Consider the following 20,927-nt stretch of genomic DNA (forward strand, 5'->3'; position numbering starts at 1 on the left):
TTCACGTTCCATTAACATGGTGTTCAATGTGTGTCCAATCGTGACTCTGCCTTGTTTGATGACAGGCTGTCCTCCCTGCTCCTCAGGCGATGGGAATACTTGCTGAGCTCATCCCTGGACTGCTGACTGCATGGTGACAGCCCACAGCATAATCCCCACGAGGGACACATTACTGGACCATTAGTCCAACTCTTCCACCTACAGAGCATGCTTCCGACTTGCCTTTGGTTCATTCAGCCAATTCGCCTTTCCCCCTGCAACTTCCCTATCAGAAATAATCCTGAGTAATTATAATGTATCAAGACAGGAATCAATTGGATTAGTCAAAAACCCACCGCCTCTGTAAATCTCACCTTTATCCCTCCTTCACCCCAGTGCAGGGTTTAAACATAGCAACCCCCTTCAGTACTTTTCCTCTGAGGAGATGGTTGCCAGATTGGACCTCGTACATCAGGGCAAACTTTTCTTCCAACTGACAACAAGGCGTTTGACTGTTATTGTTTATGAGGAGAAAGCTGGGGTCAAGTTCACAGGCTAGGAGAGAGAGAGAAAGTCTGTTCCAGCTCCGGCCCCGTGAGAGAGAGCATAACTCAGCCATGTTTGTGCTTCCCTAATTCCTTTTGATTTAGCAGAAAATTGTGAGCTAAGCCGTCGGGCACAAGTATTCACCAGATCTGAGCTTCTTTGCCTCACTTCGCGGCCTCTCACAAACCTGTGCCACTCTAGTCTTGCTGTTTTTGAATGTCTGTGTCTAAAAACGTTTAAGTGTGTGTGTGTGTGTGTGTGTGTGTGTGTGTGTGTGTGTGTGTGTGTGTGTGTGTGTGTGTGTGTGTGTGTGTGTGTGTGTGTGTGTGTGTGTGTGTGTGTCTGATTCTGACAGCAGCCAGCCTGCCTGCTTGCCGAGCTTTAAGCAGAAATACAAATGTCTCTAAAAGGAGCTTAGCTTTAACAGCAGCTTTGGCATAAACACAAGAGCTTTTTTCGCAAGCTTTTGATGAAATAGCAGTTTGCAACATTCTAATAGTTTCAATTCCAACAAGGATTTTCCTGATTTGTTTACTTGTTTGTAGCATTGCTGGGTCAGCTGAACCAACTGTGGCATTCTAAATCCAATATCACAAACTAGCCGGAGAAGTTCAAGTCTGGGCTGATAAAAAATCTGTGTGAATTTGTGTCTGGTAAAATCTTTTAAAGTTTGGGATCGATCTTTGGATACTCAAAGTTGGTTTGTTGTATCAAGGGTCATTTAAGGACAAAGAGAAATATCAGAGATTTGATGATGGAGGACAGCTCCCTGCCAAACCGACAGACGACCTGAAGATACACACACACACATGGGAAAAAAGGTAGGGATGGTCGCTCTCCAGGGACATTGTACTGTATGTGTGTGTGCTATATTCCAGCGCTGTCTCAGCACTCTCTGTCTTACACATGTGGTTCATATTTAGGCCATAGTGCTGTTCCACTGGACTATTTGGCTCTGTTCTCCCTGTCCCACATTCCCTTCCCATTCTTTTTTCTCTTAGTTTTATTTCTGCTGGACTTGAGGTGGTGCATGGCTTCATGCATAACCAAAATCTAAATACGCATTTTGTAATAATAATTATAACTTCAAGGAGACTCCAAAAGCACAGACGTCCACTAAGGCTGTGCCCAGATCTTGCAATCATAACAAAGGTAAAAAAAAATTCTCCATGCTACACTATTCCACGAAGTTTAAGGAAATGGGCCAGTAGTTCTCCTTTAATCTGGCAACCCAAACTAAAAAAACAATACCCCTGATTTCATAATGATTTAAACAATGTCAGGGATTTACTTACTTTATTGATATCGTAATAAATGCACAGCACACATTTCTTAATATTAATCTGATAACAATGTAAATGTCCCCTCTGTGGGACTAATAAAGGTAATCTGATATAACTGTACCAGATTCAGCCAAAAGGAAGAAAGAATCTATCCGCAGCTGCATTGCACATTGTGTTAACATTACCGTATATGTTACGCAGTAAAAGTGAACGGATTAGAGTTATGTCTGGAACCGCATGAAGATTACAATTACAATCAAATAGATGCCCAGTGAATATGATTATGTTGGTTGTAATTAGGAATGGTTGACAATAACACTAGATGTTTAATATCTCTGAAAATAACATATGCACTATAAGATATCTGTTTTGGACATTTGGTATTTTTCTGCATCTACATTTTTCATAGAAAAGGGGAAAAAATCATTGGTAATTTGATTTTTTCCCCTGTGGTTTAATTATCCGGCTTTACTAGGTTGTAAAATGAAGGCGCCAACATTAATCAAAAGTAATTTTGACTGTGTGTATGGATGAACTCCTCACATTTCCAACATCTCAACCCCAACAGCATCATCACCTCAACTGACACCTATCAACAACACACACACACACACACACACACACACACACACACACACACACACACACACACACACACACACACACACACACACACACACACACACACACACACACACACACACACACACACACACACACACACACACACACACACACACACACACACACACACACACACACACACACACACACACACACACACACACACAACTCCATACATCCCAATTTCATATTAGTCAAACTCTGTAACCCCTGCATCTGCCCAATGGGCGAGAGGAGCCGTCAGCGGCGAGCCCTCCCTCATCTCTCTCTCTCTCTCTCCCCCCTCTCTCTCTCTCTCAGCTCTGACTGTCCACAACGCACTGATAAAGGAAAGGTCCGATGCAAGCATCCGACCCAGCACAGAGTCACACAGCCGACAGAACTGCAGCAAGTCCCGCATCTGCCAACATTTGGCTCGAGCTTTGATTCGGAACATATACTTTTCTCTGAACTAAGCCAAAACTAAGGATAAGTCTTTGGGGGGCTGACTGGAGAAGTGTCATAACCGACATTAGTTGCTCTTCTCAGGTGAAACTCCTTTCGGCAGCCACAAGTGCTCAGTGGAGAGTCTGGTGCGCACATGGCACCGAAAGCGCGCTCCTCACACTCCTCACACTCCTGACAGTTGCGCTATTAATATGGAGCCACACACTGGATAATGAGGCCTACCTTCTGAATGGGTGCTTAACCTACTTCACATTAAATATCGTCTTTTAAAGCCGGTCTTTGCCCTCCTCAAATCTTTTATTTTTTGGACATTTTTGTTGGTTAAAAAAGAGCAGAACCATGCTAGGTTTAAACAGGATTCTGAGCCTCCGGGCTTCCCGGATTCGGAGCAGTGGTTCGCCCGTAGCCAAGCTCTCCCCCAGGTCTTCTTCATGCCAAAACTCCGGTGCCAGTTCGAGGATTTACTGTGCGTGTCTGCTGCTCCTGCTGCTGGTGACGCCTCGGGTGGACTCTTCGTGGTGGTGAGTACTACTGTCTGCACACATCACACCTACAGACCTGAGATTTAACCTGGCCGAAATGTACTGTATTTGAATATTATTTGAAATAAACAATAACAAAGAAACAATTAACATTAATATTATCAGGCCTATTATTAGTATTGATCTTAATCATTTGAAACGGAGCTGGGATTTTTGACAAGCGTTCATTTTTTCGTTAAGATTTTAAAATGCCATTACAGCATTTATTTTCCAACAGCAGACAGACAAGGCCAGTATTACGTTTGAGGATCGTTAATTTATTATCGCGGACTCACTATACTGTACGCGATTAATTAATTATTACTTTTAGTATTTATTTAAGCTATTCATTTTTGTGTGCATTTTTGCGGCAAAAAAAATCCAAATGCAATTGGTTTCATGGGCAATTATTAGTATTGAAATTATTGCCCTATTAATTTTAATGTGAAATAACAGCAAAGAGAAACAATGAATGTGCTTTTTCAGTCAACACTTAATTTAATTCAAAATGACATGCGCCTGGAAAAAATAGCTAAAACACGATGAAGCATTACAAGTGTAAAATCTAAATTACGATTTTGTAAACTAAAGTCAATCTTCTTTAGGATTGTGTTTCTAGAAGCATTTTCTTTTTGTGTCAGATTGCTGGCCTGCCACATTGAGCAATAATAATATAGCGATAAATGTAATTTATTTCGGCGCTGTTGGCTGAGCGCGTTTTCAACTCAGCTGGGGCCTGCGTTCAACAAGGCAGAGCAGTCATTAATTTACCAGGTACCACACACACATGCACACGCACAGGCCCGCGCACAAACTTCACTAAAATACCCCAAAACCAGCCATCTAGAGCATAGGTGAGGGGTGAAAAAATATCTCATTGCCTGCACAATAACATAGTGAAAATGTCCATGTGTGTGAGTGTGTTTATAGGAGAAGTGTCTGTGTGTGGGCGGGTATGGGGGTGATGGAATGCCTAATAGTTTGTGTAGATTAAAAGCAGTTATGGGGAGTAGTGGGAGAGAGTGTGTGTCATGGTTTTGGCGGGGCATTATTGGCTTTGAGGGGAATTTAGTGCAGGAGATACTGTATCTAACTGTTTATCAAAGTTCTGTTGGTGTACAGTAAGTGATGATATGGATAGATCGGGGTCTTTAACACCACAGAGGGGATCGCAAAGATTATTGCGGCATGTCACAAATTGACAAATGTTGGAAAAAAGCATGTATTATGTCATTCAAATACATCATAGCAGATGCTCATTGCAAACATGAATTAAGATTTCTTGTGAAATATAAAGAGAACCCACAGTTTTTATTAGGTGTTTGAACGAAAAGCGTTGTGCATGTCTTGGCCAGGAAGTTGCAAGTAACAGAATAGCAAACTGACTTGTCTGTTGTATCTTAAGAACATTTGGCAGGAAATCCCAAGACTAAATTGAAATAATTTGTACTTTCAATGACTTTTGCTACAAAAGTGTTCCTTGTGTGATCCAATAAGGCTTGAGAGGACGACAGGGCAACAATACGCCAATATAATATCAGCTGCGTCATAGAAGTCTTTTCAATTTCTGTCCTACTTGTCTCTCTTCTATGATTCACAGTATAGTTCCAAGGCTTTACAGCATGTTGTTTTAGACCTGGGGATAATGATTTACCATCCTATAAAATCCACAAGTCCTCTTGACTCTCAGAGCGAAAGAGAGAAAATTAAGTGTGAATTGCTGCTCTGGCCCTTTCCTTTGATGAGCACTCTGTTCCTATTCCTCTTCTCTAATCCCTCTCTGGGGAGCAGAGAGCCTCCAGTCTCCATCCTCTTGCCCAGCCTCGTAAAACCCGACCACACAGCTACACGCTCCCTGACCTCCACCAGCTGACCCGCCAAAGCCCCGCAGCCACCGAGATGCACACAATGAGATCTAGAGTATATTTTGGGTAAGCTTGAGGGAGCATTTATCTTGTTAGGATACTATAAGTCTGTTTTATTAGGGCAGGAAGAAAGAGTGGAAGAGACACACAAGAGAACTGTGAGTTAGATAAGCATTAGTGGGGAAAGGCAGAAGACAATACAAATAGTAAATGGGGTCTTAGCTTGACAGGGTTATTGGAGGACCCAGACTTTGTGCTCTGATTTGTGACGACACAATTTCAACTATCCCATTGGGAAACATTTAAACACACATGCAAGTCTTATGGGAAGAGGTTAAGTGCTTATTTATTTGAAGAGCGGAGTAAATGGTTTCCACTCCCCTCCTGCTCGCAAACCTTAAACTGTTAAGTGTAGTGAACTCTGACTCACAGAGGACTGTTACCGCAGCTCTCCTTCAAGCCACTCACCACCTTTGAGTGTGTGTGTATCCACATGTGTACACACCTACTATATGAGGGCGCCTATCTGTGCTCATTTATTGCAATATACCATCAATCACTCCTGCACCACATATTCCACAAGTCTTGAGTGAAGATGGTGATTTAGTTCCAAACCCTCTAGTAGTTTCTTGTGTGTTTTGCCTCCTCAGGTACATCGGTGCTCTCGGGGCCCGTGTGATCTGCGACAACATCCCAGGTTTGGTGAACAAGCAGCGGCATCTCTGCCAGCGGCATCCAGACATCATGCAGGCCATCGGCGAGGGCACCAAAGAGTGGATCAGAGAATGCCAGCACCAGTTCAGACACCACCGCTGGAACTGCAGCACGCTGGACCGCGACCACACCGTGTTTGGACGTGTCTTGCTACGGAGTAAGTCCATGGGTGTGTCTACACGTCTTCCTGTTTGATTACTGACTGTTTAGCCAAAGAGTAGAGATACTGAACCTGAGCCCCATCTGCTAAAATCTCACCCCTCATTCAGATCCCTTTTCTTCACTTTCGCTGACTTATCTCTCCCTTTTCCTTTCCACCCTTCTCACCTTGCTCTGTTCTTCCTCCAATCTTTCCTTCTCATGCTGACGTACGCTGGTTCTCCGTGTTTATAATCGCTAATGGACTGTTGTAATGCCGTATGCCTCGTCAATAAACACACAGGCTTCGAAAGGCGGGCTTGTTGTCATTTTGTTTTTCCACTTCTGCCAGATCTCTCTGCTCTGCAATAGATTCATGCCTACACACATATGCACACAGTCAAACATGCATTTACCAAAATACATATTTTCCCAGTTGCTTCTGCAAGTACAGTATAGTTCCTCCTTATAGGGGCCATCTAACAACACAGTGTGAGTCATCGCTGAGGAACATGGCCTCTTCATCGAAACACGTGATAGCCTAGATGTCAGCTGGTTATTTTGCATAAAAAAATGTATGACTGTTTTACAAGTGGGAGGGAGGCTGTGGCGCAGTGGACTAGTGCGTTGGTGTTCGGATCAGCGGGTCACAGGTTCAAACCCCACTGCAGTCAGCATGTCGTTGTGTCCCTGGGCAAGACACTTCACCCCAAATTGCTCATGTGGGGATTGTCCACAGTATTGAGTACGCTTTGGATAAAAGCGTCTAACAAGTAATACGTGGTCTAATCTTATTACAGCAGTTGATTTGGTTCTAGGGTGCACAAAATAAGGGGATTGTGTCAAAGACTTAGCATCTGAGATGTTATTGTTTCTCATCCATCCATTCTCAGCATGGACGGGGGTCCACGATGTATGAAGGAAATAGCAGATATAGAGATACAGGCTGCAAATGTGTGTGTGTATGTGTGTGTGTGTGCGTGCGTGTGTGCGGTGGAAAAGAATAAACATTAATGTAGATGTAAATATTTAGAGAGATATTCCCACTGTCCCCCCCCCCCCCCCCCCCGCCCCAGCAGCACCCCCTTCTCCTCACCCACGGAGATGGAATGGGACATTCCAGGGAATACAGAGCGAGCAGGTTGGATCACACAGACTCCTCTGGCCCCGGCTAGTTCAGATAGGTCCGCAGACTGAACCTTGCTTTCTGATACAAAGTGCCCCGCCCTAAGTCGTGTCTAAATATTACTATATCAGACAGTTTTGTGATGTTGGCTTGAAGTGCTGGTACTTGAGTATAAGTCTTTTAAGTGAACGTACAAAATCTTGCTTTTCTCGTGTATTAAGAGGTTGATTTTTCGGATGAAAACACGATTCGTAAATCTGATGTGTTGATAGTTCCTATACTCTATAGCGTGAGGATTATGGGACGTTTGCTACAGCATTTAAATTCTGCGACTTGAGGTTCTGATTAGACTAAAACTAAAACTTTCCATGTAGACAGGGGTTAAACATTCTATTATTAATGTTAGCCTGAAGGCGGGGCTAAGAAAGATTTAAGTAGGGTCCAAAATAGAAAGAGTTCATCATCTGGGGAGCATGAATGTGATTTTTGTAAGCTGCCTTCAGTAAATGAAAATGTTGCTTTTTGCTTGCATTTCAAAAAACAAGCCAACTCAACCGCAAGAGCATGGTGCAGCACACAGACAATGGACATCACACACATTTTGCAATTTTCATGTCTTGAGTAAGATTCGCAAAATGAAAAAAAATCTGTACCCCATCTCCAAGTGACTACGTCATGTTAGTCGAGTGGAGCTCTAACAAACAAGATCAGCTAACAATTCACTCTGCAGCACTTTAATTAATGAATTAATAAATAACGAAGAGCAATTTACTCATTGGGGAAACAAAAATTTCACTTTAGGTGCATTCCTTTCTTCTATCTGAAATAGCATTTGAGTTGCTTTAACTTTTATGTTGTGTGAGAGTACAGAGGAACCAAGTGAACACCATATGTCTGTTAGGCTGTGACTAAAGGTGGACAAGTTCTTCTGTCTCTGGCTGTTGTCTTTTGCGAAATTCACTCCCACGAGTGCTGCAAAAACTGTGACTAACTACTATATCTAATTCTCTATGTGTCTTTGGCCACACAATAGATGAGTCATATTGTAAGGAACTAAAGAGACCCGAAAAGCACAGCAATGGTAGAAAATGCTGTCATGACATCATCCTGGCGCTGATTAATGGGGTATCACTGTGTCTGTATTTAAACAATTTATGTGAGCAGAGAAGAGCCCCGCAGCTGGGATTATTTCCATGATAATATTTAAACAGAGCTGTCCTATACTCCACATCAGGCCTGATATGCCCCCGTCAGCTGCACCTTCATGTCCTGATGGCTCAGGCCCAGACCGGGTTATAGCATTATGTGTATCTGTGAATGCATGTTAACATGTGGGATGTGCAATTTTAAGTCTTTAGATCATAGAGAATCTATTGCATAGCAAAATATGAATTATTGCAATTTCCTGGCTGTGGTTTTTTAACCTACTTCAGTCTAAACTCTTGGTTTCTTTTGTGCTTTGTGTTACTTTCTCAGGTAGTCGTGAAGCAGCATTCGTCTACGCCATCTCCTCAGCAGGAGTGGTGTATGCGCTCACTCGCGCCTGCAGCCAGGGGGAGCTGAAGACGTGTAACTGCGACCCTCACAAGCGTGGACGGGACAGCGATGACAGAGGAGACTTTGACTGGGGTGGCTGTAGTGATAACATCAACTATGGGATAAAGTTTGCCAAAGCCTTTATAGATGCCAAAGAAAGGACTGTCCGAGATGCACGGGCGCTCATGAACCTACACAACAACCGCTGTGGCAGAACAGTAAGTGTTCGAGTAGAACAACAAAAACACTTTCTCACTTCAATCTTGTGGTATATCTATGCAGATTTTGGCTATTTTGCTTTCCAGAGATTAGATAAATCTGCATTATGAACATCCTTTCTACCTGGCTTTAAAAAGAAATCTATATGTGGCAAAGGAGAAAGTATACCAGTTTTTAAAGGCAGTTAAAAATTGCAGTGCATTCTGAGTGCATTTTAGAGTTGTCACTATTCAATAATCAATCTGTAATAACCTCCTCAGTTACTTAATTGTCAATGTATACAGTCGATGGGGTTTCCTATAAATCACTGATAGGAACCAGGTGGGATGCATTTGAAAAGAACCAGATCTTTGGTGAAACTGAAAGCTCTTGGGCATTAACACCTTGTGTAAAACAGCTGTTTTGTAGGCGTTAATCCGGAGAGTGCTTATTGAGAAACAGCTTAAAGTAACTGATCAAAGGTTAGTTCTAAGTATATAATTGGGACCATTGTAGGTAAACCTTTTGTTTGTGATGGTCACAGCAATAAAAAAGAACATTATGCCAGAAGCGCTTCTGCATTTTGAGAAACAAATGTCATGATGCTTAAAACCCCATATCCCTCTTCTCACTATGTTTTTAGGCTGTAAAGCGATTCATGAAGCTGGAGTGTAAATGCCACGGTGTGAGTGGCTCTTGCACACTGCGGACATGTTGGATGGCCATGTCAGACTTCAGGAAGACCGGGGACTACTTGAGGAGAAAATATAACGGGGCCATCGAGGTGACAATGAATCAGGACGGGACAGGCTTTGCCGTAGCTAACAAAGCCTTCAGGAAGGCCACCAAGAATGACCTGGTCTACTTTGAGAACTCCCCGGATTACTGCCTACAAGACAAAACAGCAGGTATGACTAAACGGAGAGAAGATGAAGAGGGTGGACTGGGCTGAAAGACGCAGAGAGGCAGTTTCTCATGGGTGTTGATGGATTACCCCGACTGTGTTATGTTTTAGGGGTGTTATGTGTATATTGTGTGTATGTTCATGCATGACTAGTGTGTTTGTGTGTGTGAATGTCAGTGTGTGTGTGTGTGTAATGGTAGTCGGATAACACATCAGGTCTCCTGTGTGATGTCGGTGGAAGCTAATATCCTTGTACCCTGGGGACATGGTCGTTCTGTGACCACCTGACCTCTATCAGTCTCTGTCAACACACACAGACACACAGACATACCTTCATGGACTGAGTTGATCAGCCTTTACACAATGCACCCAGTTAGTTATGATTGTTTTTGGCTGGTTACTGGTTTAAACACCTGGACAAACTCTTACAATATTTAGCATTACCACCTACATCAATCAGAAGCTCAGTGTAGTTATTCCTCTTCCTTTGTCTGCCTCTCTCTCCGTCCATCCACCCCCTCTTTCTCACCTTCCCAGTGGAATCCACAGCCTAGGGACACAAGCAGCTAATTTAAAAAAAAAAAAATTGCTTCTTTCTGTCTGTCACAGTCTCTCCCTCTCTGTCTGTCTGAACTAAGCGTAGCTGGAGGGCAGAGTGGGCCTCAGAGTGTGAGAGCCTGTCTGTCTGTCACGCTCCACTGTCCATTTAACCCACACACACACACACACACACACACACACACACACACACACACACACACACACACACACACACACACACACACACACACACACACACACACACACACACACACACACACACACACACACACACACACACACACACACACACACACACACACACAGAGCGTGGCTTCAAAGGGAGCAGTGGCTTGGGAAAGGCAGTGTAACTATAGGCCACTCTACCAACACCGCATAGTTGTGTGTGTGGGTCTGTTGTTCTATGGGCAGCTTGTTGTGATAGGTAGCAGTTCAAACAGGGACCTTCTCACACAAAACACCAGAACTAATCTCTGTGGGGATGACATTCACATAAGACACAGACTATATGCCATTGCATTAGGTAAAAGCCAGAATGTGAAACACTACCATACACTCGACTGACATGATACTGCAGATCCAACATCCAACCAAATGAAAAGCTAAAGGTAAATTACAACTGTTATATTGTATTGATGCAAATAACCAGAAGCCCATTCCCAGAACCTAAACTTGTTAACAGTATATTGAGGTCAACACCATTTGTCTAGGCAGAGATGGTTATGTTTTAGCTGCCCTAAGCCAAAGATTTTCATCATGGGTTAATTGTCATCTTTCAAGTAGCTGGGCAAACCATTAAAGTCAGCGTCCACACTGTACATTTGGGTCAAAATTATTGGACATTTTTGACGGTTACAATGTCTCTTTCTTGGTAAAAACAACTACAGAAGGACCATCAAAAAGCTGCACAGACACAATTGCTGGTAGTAACATCTACAAGTCCAATATTACACTAATTGAATCTATTCAGCTCATCAAACAATTTATCGAATATCAGAAGTGTTGCTAATATATTGTCTTTTTGATTGACTATTTGATGCATCCAATCATTATATGAGGACAATAGACAATTATTCGCCAGTTGTTGTTTGCTTAAGAATAATGGGCAGGCAAGTAAAACATAGCAGACCAGAAACTTGCTTTAGTTAACTTTTAGTTTTTAATATCCAACCTCTTTTGTGCTCTATGCAGGCTCCCTGGGAACGGCTGGTCGAGTCTGCAATAAGACATCACGTGGCACAGATGGCTGTGAGGTCATGTGCTGTGGGCGGGGCTACGACACCACAAGAGTCAAGCAAATCACCAAGTGTGAGTGCAAGTTCAAATGGTGCTGCGCCGTGGAGTGTAAGGACTGTGAGGAAGCTGTGGACATACACACGTGCAAAGCTCCCAAACGAGCTGAATGGTTGGAACAGACCTGAGGACACGCCCCGCTGCCCCCTGTAATACAACCCCGCCCCTTTCCCCTTTACTACAGGACATCCTGTGGAACATGGCATTCTGGGAAAGATTGTATAAAAGTGCTCTGCGTCTCCGCCCTCCCCTGCCCCCATCTTGGTTCATCATTGCATGGCTTTTCAACCTGTCTCTGTGAAAGCACTAGAATTCAGTACCCATCAATATGAATGAACACCCAGAAGCCCCGGTTCGTGAATGGCCCTGTGACTGAACTGCTGGGATGAACGGTGAAACCAGTGAAAACTTTGGGGTTTGGGTGAATTGGGCTTTTATTGAAGAATTAGTCCAGATGGCCTTTTCTCTAGCGTGTGGCTCTGGGTTAAGAATGGTTTGCTGCTTTCATGATGCTTTAAAGACACATTTTTATATTAACTGAGCCTTCAAACGTATTCAGTATTAATACAACAACATCATATACTCGCATAATTGTTTCTCTTTTTAGGGGGAAATGCACTCTTTTCTACCCAAAACGAACACTTGGTTGGACTTTGGGAAGTAGCTTGACAAGTGCACTTTGAGAAGTGATAATCTAGGCATGAGTTTGACTCTGTGTGGACAAGCAGAAGTCCAGGCTATGGACTACAAGAAGGCAAGGAGATGGACACTAGATGAATAAATGGACAGATGCATCATTGGGACTTTGAATGCAAATGTATAACAAGAGAGGAAAAAAATGCTTTTTAAAGAGATTTATTTAAATTGTTAAGTGTTGTTTCATTTCTCATCTGCGGATGAGACTGCACTACATTGGCTGACAAGAGGATAGAGAAAAGCACTCCCATTATTATGATTATACAGTGTACTCTAGTTTCAGTGTGTGAGACGACGAACTGCCGCTGAGGAGAAAAAAGAAGAAAAAGGAGATGGCCTGGATGGTCATTGAGTCACACATAACTACAACATCAGACTGTTTTCCCTTCTCTGCTCTTCAGCTTGCCTGTATAACTGTGTATATTGCCTTGTTCATATGAAATATATGGTGCATTAGTACAACACTGAAATCTTTGTTTTTTGTTCGGACAGACAAACAAAAAGATTGAAAGCAAAAAAAGAGACTAGGTGCAGACAGAGCAGAACTAATCAGTGTGACCGCGCAGGATAGTGAGCAAGTTCCCTTGTATTGCTGTAATAACCTGCCATGTTATTCCCATCACACACACATACACATATATACACACCATCGCCGCTACTCACCAGCATGAGTTGAGAGACACTGGGGCAGTGATAATACAATCTGTGCCGGTAACAAAGGCTGATTCTGTGTGAGTTGGGGTGGGGTGCGTTATATCAGTCAAGGGGAGGAAAGTGTTTGATTAAAGGCCCAACCTAAACCCCAACCCCTGCTGGCCTCATCCCATCCCTCGCTATGTGGAATTCCAGGTGGGTCCCAGGCTAATGACTAGATGGCTGTAATTACTCTGGGCTGTTGATAGCTGGTGATTGGACATGGTCGTGCCACAGAGGACCTAGTGTGGGCTCCTGCTGGGACCACATTTAATCAAAGGCTTCTTGGCCGGCTTATCAAAGGGAATACTTTCCAGCAATCTTCTCTGCCTCAGCCCCCTCTGCTCCCCAGACTCTCAGTCCAGTTCAATCTCTGTTACATTAGAGCCCAGAGAATCCTGATAACATGAATTCAAAGGAATATTGCACACACACAATGGCCAACTTAAGACGTGCAACAGAACTGCATAGATGCCTTAATCATTTATTCGTTACCTTTTTACTCAGCAAACGTTTTCTTCTGTAAAGCTCTAACCCTGTATGCCGTGTTGGGCAATGTGTGCCAGTGATAAGATAATCTCTCCATGCCCATGATTGGGACAGGATGCATTCATGTTCAGGACTGATTGGACAAACTAATTCCATGACACAGGAAATGCAAGGATCTGCCCTGCAGGTACCTTGATACAGGAAGCAGAAACACACTCGGATATAGAAAAACAGGCGAAGGACATTGAAAATACAAAATTGAGTCCCTTCAATCAATACAACCTCTTTTTATGTGATACTGCTTTATAATCAAAGTTTCATTGGACTAATATCATTATTTACTTTCAGTCAATCAACCGCCCCCAAAAGAGCCCTCAAAATCTTAGAAGAGGTATTTTAATAGTCACAGGAGGCCCATATCGTTAGATAAGATAAGCTTTATTGTGCCTCAGGGTAATATTATGAAGCAATTCCAGTCATTGGGACTATTCTAGTGTCAGCCTTCTGTGGCAGAGTCTATCTGTGTCCTGGATGCCAGACTGAAAACATTCCTGCTGCAGGGTTTCACAGACAAACCATTAGTCTTCACAGCTGGCAGGCAGTGCTGTAGGCCAGAGAGATTGCACTTGCTGAGGGAACAGATATGGCTTTAAACCACATAGGAGATCTTCAACTTGAATACGTTTTGAATTTCTATCATATATGATGACATGCCAGCTATTTTTAAGAGATTAAGATTATTATTTATAGTGTAAGGCAAAATTGCTTACTGAACTTTGAAAAAAAAAACAATTGACAACAAAGTTATACATAGATGTAAATGTACTTTGTACTGAGTTTTCAGATACCAGATTGTCATGGTACCCGATCCAGCTCTTTGAGTGCGTAGTGCGTACCTGACCTTTATATGAAATCAGTATTGGTTCATTTCTGACTATTATGGGCATTGTGAGTGGGCTCACTTGCGATTTTAAGTGGTTTAGAAAAGTGGTAGTATGTACAGTACATGTTTACAATTAATGTCTTGCATGTATGGATCCATTGTTGCAATGTCATCCCCGGTTTCAGATCGCAGAAACGTACTTGGTAGCTAAGACTCAAGATCCAAGTTGGAAATAACCAGAAGTATCCTTTAATTCCACAGCAAGGCCAAGTTATCTGACTGGGACCAAATCACAGTCACAATCCTCCAGCTCAAACTTCGGTTCAGCTAAATTTAAATAGCCCTTATTGTTTAACATCTTATATGCTTCTGTCCTATAAACATTTGCTCCATCATCCATTCAACGGAAGAAGCCTGTAAGAAGATCACACTTGAATGTTTCTCAACATTGACCAAATGTATGTGTTTGGTTGGCCAATAGAAGCAGTGCTGCACAAGGTTTGGGATTGTAGAAGATGTTATCATGTGTACACTCTCGTACACTGTTTTATTCTGTGGTTGGTTACCCTGATCAATATTTCCTTTTTCATAACCATTACATCATCTCCTTTTCCGGGACACAGCACGAGGCAAAATTGTCAAACGGAAATGTTATGTGGCCATATCTTTATACTCACACACACATTGCTGCAGTATCTTTAGACTGTTAGGCAGCTCAATTATTTATATAGTATCAACACAGTTATTCTCAACTGTGTCATCTTTACGTCTGTTCTCTCTCACTATCATCCACCTCTTTCTCAGTACTGACAGTTATGTAGATTTATCAACTATATGTCCAGGCTGTACATCATGTCAGTCTAAGCTCTGGTTGCCAAATGACAACAACCCTGAGAATAGAAGACACACCACACTCTGATTACATACACAAACATGCATACAAACACACACACACACACACACACACGCACACGCACACGCACACGCACACGCACACGCACACGCACACGCACACGCACACACACACACACACACACACACACACACACACACACACACACACACACACACATACACACACAGCCTGGAGGTACATGGACATGGCAGACCACCACCACCTACACTGTGTCAGTTGACTAAAACATTTAAAATCCGTCTTGAACTCAGCGATAGAAAAAAATAAGAGGTTTCACACAATAAGAAGGAGGAGTCACATGGATGGATGAAGGGGAGAGAGAAATGTATAGGGTTACCTAGAGACCTGACAGGCATGTTTATCAGCAGATCCTTATCTGGGCAGAAAGACCCGTGTTCCCCACAATTCATCATCATTACTCGCCCCACCTGCCACATCCCTCTGACCGCCTCCCTCCAACTTCTTGCCTCTGATATAGGCTTCTGTCTGTGGGAATCTAGCCGTAGACCTCACGCACAATTTTTTCCAATAACATTCACCTTGGGGTGGTCCGGGTGTCAGCCATGCGATCTGTTTCGCACACACATTCACACGTACATACCTGCAGGCTACGATAGGACCCCCTCAGTGCCCCCTGAGCTCACCTATCACCTGTCTGGTAGAACCGTGAGTATGTTAGCCAGCTCTTCTACTCTGTCACTCACAGTTTTGGACCAGAAATTGTGCTGGGATGAGTTTACCCCTGAGGCACAGTAGAACCTGGGTCATTTTTGTCCCGAGTCTGGTTGAGGTCAGGGGTCAGAAAGTGTAGGTGCATCAACAGTGAACATTCAGCACTATGAGCAACCCCCACCGATCCGTCGCCTGATGACAACTCCTAAACATTAACGGCTTGCTCATGTAGCTAAGCTCTTCTCTGGCTGGCCAGCAAATGGTTGAATTTATTATATAAAGACCACCTGCTCTGCTGGATTAAATGCAGGCCTTCAGTGTAGCTGCCTACAATGTCAACCATTCAATTCATCTTTTATCCTTTGGCTCTGTCTCTATCTGATGGGAAGGGTGTCAGCCATTAGGTACTTGATTGTGCAGCTTTGTCGGGAACAGGTTTGGGTTGGGAGGCTGTGGGAGCAGTAGGAGGTGGAGATTTATTAGGGAGCTCAGACTAATATTTACGTGACCTGCCAGGACCCGAGGGGTGTAGAGACAGAGAGTGAGAGAAAGTATGGATTGCTATACGTCTGCATTGAGGGAATAAGGGGATCATGACACAAAACACTTATCTCCAAAAACGTACAGAAAAAACTGCAAGCTTTGCTCTGTCATTTCCAAAAAGGGGTAACATGTAAAACATTTCGAGTGCTTCTATAATTGCTCCAATGACTGACACATACGACCGCATGCAGGTTGACCTCAATGGTTTTTCCATGAGTTGACACAGCACCAATTTGTCATCCCCAATGTATCTGTGATATGACTCCCTCACTGTTAGGCCAGAAGTCAAGCTTAGTGTTGAATATTTTGCAGGTTCGGCTCACAGGCAGCCGCCATTAGGGTTAAAGGACATTTGAGACAGACATTTAAGACAGTTAGTCGCAGTGAATTCTTCACCTTACAAGGTGTGGGCTGCAATGTGACGAGGCTTGTATATGCTTGTGACAGTGTGAGTGTGTTTATCTCCCTCCCTGTGTGGGAATTTACAGACACACCTCGCAAGGCACAAACAACGGTGACCTGGAAAAATAGTCGAAATTCCACCAACATGCTGGGGAATTTGGGGGTTTGTACTGGCAATACACACACACACACACACACACACACACACACACACACTCACACACACACACACACACCCACACAAACACACACACACACACACACACACACACACACACACACACTCACACTCACACACACACACACACACACACACACACACACACACACACACACACACACACACACACACACACACACACACACACACACACACACACACACACACACACACACACACACACACACACACACACACACACACACACACACACACACACACACACACACACACAGACATCTAGAGACAGAGGTGTGGGAAACAGGGGAGATACAGGGTCAGGGTCAAATTGTGTAGGCCTCACAGACATAGATACCAGTGAGGGATACCAGCTGACACACACTGATGCTGACACTAACAGTGATACCATGGCTACCTGAATGACAATGATTGATAGTGCTGAGCCATCCCAGCATGCACAAAAAATCAAACAAAAATCTTAGCTCATCCCTGTGACTTTTACTCAGCATTAGCTGCTCAAATGGGTAGGATGCCCTGTCTCCGTAAACCTCAACTATACAACATTTAACCAAAAATATCGTCCTTAGCTTATTAATACTGATATGGGTGAAAGGTGAACACGTTTAGTAGTCTCTACCTGTACTCAAACATTTTCACAACTGAGTGTTTATTGTTGCTTATCGTGGAGAAGATGTGTTTACCACATCACTGGAGCCAACTTCTCACTCCCAGTCTGCTAGACTCCTGACCTTTAAATCACAAACCACTAAAGATACACACATTCATTTGTACAACAAATCCCAAACGCACACCACACAAACAAACACTCTATGTGGAATGTGCAAAACTGTCTTGTTTGGGTTTTGAGTTGCATATTTCACAAATATTCAATCGCAAAATCCCACAATTATAGAAATGTGGGCTTATCTTAACTTCACATGGGTCGCCTTCACAGTCAGTCTGTTGATGCCAGCAGCCCAGTGCAGCAATAATAAGCACCCCCCCCCCACACACACTACCCCCGACTGGGCTTCACCTACTACCAGCACTGAGACAGCTGATAGAGAGCAAGGACACAGTACAGTAGCCTCAGTCGCTCAGTAAACAGTGGTAAACAGAGCAAGCGCTCGGCATGAAATGGAGGGATACTACACACAAAACATTTACACAGAGCTGCCACGGGAACAATATCATTTCAGTTTTACAATAAAGTGCTGGAGTAACAAAAACAACAGAAGGAAACTCATCTGTCCCTTTCTCCTCTCAGAGTGACTTGTTTATGCTTCGGCCTCCCACTCTCTGTAAGGAGATAATTCAATCAAGTATAATAGAGCTTTCACACAAGCTTAACAAAGCTTTGATACTAATGCTACAACACCTACATCTGGAGCCTGATGTCATGTATCTAGAATTGTTTTCTATTATAGATTAGAGGTTGTACTGCTGCTTGTTAACACAGATATGAGATATGAGGAAGACTTGCTACTTCAGGTGAGAGAAATACAACATTAAATTCAGGTAAATAGGTAAGACTAATTTGTTCGTTTTCAATTTCAACGTTATTTTTCTTTTTTAAAAGGGAAAGTTTACCGAATGCTCTGTAACAGGCCATAGCGAATTATAATAGGATAGAAAACATTACACAATCAAGAAAATGGACTTTGTAGCGTATGTAACATAACTAAAAGCTATACAATGGAAGGCAAGCAACCGCAACTCTTGGTGTACCTTAATAAATGTTTTTTATTCGACCCACAATCAGACAGAGAGGCTGGGACGCACCACACCTTGTTTTAGCAATATCATACTGTGTCCACATCCTCTTCCAGTAACTAAAGACGATTCCTGAACACATTTTGATTCAACAAAAACTGGAAAAGTGCTCCTCTCGTGTGGAGACTGTGGGGGCAGGCAGCAAACTCCCTGTACCATGTGTATATTAAAGATCATAGATCCAGCACAAGAACATATATGAAATGATATACGCACGCATGCACACCGTACATGCAAACATTCCCTTACACAGCCATTACAGACATACACACAGGGTGTAAATGCATAAATAACTCTTATATTCTGCATGGTCTCACGAAACCCCTTGAGCAGGGAAAAGCTTTGCCACTATGCGCATACTTATACTTTATACAAACAGTAAAACTATCTCATCAAATGTGTTTGTGTGTGTGTGTGTGTGTGTGTGTGTGTGTGTGTGTGTGTGTGTGTGTGTGTGTGTGTGTGTGTGCGTGTGTGTATTCTCACTAGCCACAGTAATATAACGAAGCTCAGATCTTCAATATTGGCTTGAAGCTCCGTCTCCATCAAGTGTTTGAACCGAGATAGTTTAAGGGAAAGTAAACAACAGTCTAATGTGTTTATCAGACACTAAAGCACACACACCAACAGCTGTTTACCACAGAGAGCCAAGCCACATACAACAACAACAGGACGAGGAACATGTAATCTGATGGAGTAATAAGCAGTAAGGGAAGGTGAGGTTGAAGGTGGTCTCTGTCTTGGATTGTTTGGTTAAATGTGACAATATCTCTAACGTAAATACAACACACTTGCTCACCCTATAGTGTAGACTCAAAGATGGAGATTAAGAGAGAAAGAGTGAAAGCAGTGTATGCTTGAAAAGCTTCCTACTACAGGTAAGCAAATTACAGCAGAATTCTGAAATTCGAAACCATCCCAATGTGTTAAAATGAATTTATCACCTAATTAATTGTGGATGAAAAAAGTAAAATACAAAAGAGAGATCTAGTGGGGGGATTATAGTTTAAAAGGCGGATGAATACAACATAACAAACATAACTAGAAGTAGCTTTGCGTGAGGTAACTACCCGAACACAAATAGATTATGAAATAAGAAACAGCAAGGAGCATCACCAAATGTACTCTAACACTCACAATTTTTGGGAAATATATTTATTCCTAATGGATTTTATGAAGGTTTACTGTATTTGCCGGACTATGTCTCTGCCGGTTGCCTAACAACTTTGTGGGGAAACCAAGACTCCATGTAAAAACATATAACACATCTTTTTATACTGATTTAACAAACAGGGTTAGCATAGAAGACCATTTCAGGTGCTATTTAATCTTGTTTGTTTAATCTAATGTGCTACTTTAAGCATTTGTATATATTATGTGTGTGTGTCTATAGTGGAGCTGAACAGTTGGAATATTTCAAACATCTATTTGTGATTGTCCCATGGGCAGACCTCACGCAGTGCCGCTCTCCGATTTATATTTTTCAATGTTATTTTTAACCTTGTCTAAAATGTCAAGAATATCATTATTCAATTAAACTTTTATTAGTTTTTTATATTGATTTAAATAATTTAAAATGTGTGTAGTGTGTGCTTTTGGGAAGTTATGAACATAATGTCATGTCTAAGAAACTTATAGTGAAAGTTTATTCTTTATGTTAGTTTTGTCATGTCCCTTTGTCCTGTGCTTTATGTTTATTCCCTTAATTAATTCTCCCTCTCAATTCAGGCCTCCACGCTCCCCGCCCCCTTCTGTCTACTGCGTCCTTCATTATTTTCCCCGCCCTGATTGTTTCCACCTGTGTCCCCTTTACCTGTGTATATATTGTGTTAGCTCCCTCCTGTTCATTGTCAGTTCGTTGTGTCTCAAGGACCTACGTTCCTGCTTACCTCACGGACTTCTCACGGATCTAGGTTATTGATCACTGTTCTAGTTTTCCTCGAA

The 20,927-nt window shown here is 42.7% G+C and overlaps 1 protein-coding gene across 4 annotated transcripts; it reads left to right on the plus strand.

Annotated features, from left to right (window-relative positions):
* Window positions 1-586: 586 nt before the first annotated feature.
* Window positions 587-12,901, plus strand: LOC307036706 (protein Wnt-2b-A). Of its 4 annotated transcripts, none has more exons than XM_079677247.1 (7): window positions 587-1,346; window positions 2,733-3,400; window positions 5,192-5,331; window positions 5,916-6,148; window positions 8,720-8,997; window positions 9,621-9,885; window positions 11,634-12,901. In XM_079677247.1, exons 2-7 carry the CDS (start codon window positions 3,311-3,313, stop codon window positions 11,861-11,863), a joined length of 1,236 nt encoding a protein of 411 aa, XP_079533373.1. In that variant the 5' UTR covers window positions 587-1,346; window positions 2,733-3,310; the 3' UTR covers window positions 11,864-12,901. The 4 variants fall into 4 exon arrangements, with proteins under 4 accessions (XP_079533373.1, XP_079533374.1, XP_079533375.1 ...); XM_079677248.1 differs by having other exon boundaries at window positions 590-1,346; window positions 5,916-6,136; XM_079677249.1 differs by lacking the exon at window positions 5,192-5,331 and having other exon boundaries at window positions 592-1,346.
* The last annotated feature ends 8,026 nt before the right edge of the window (window positions 12,902-20,927 follow it).

This window comes from Notothenia rossii (assembly GCF_949606895.1).
Source record: "Notothenia rossii genome assembly, chromosome: 4".
Taxonomy (NCBI): domain Eukaryota; kingdom Metazoa; phylum Chordata; class Actinopteri; order Perciformes; family Nototheniidae; genus Notothenia; species Notothenia rossii.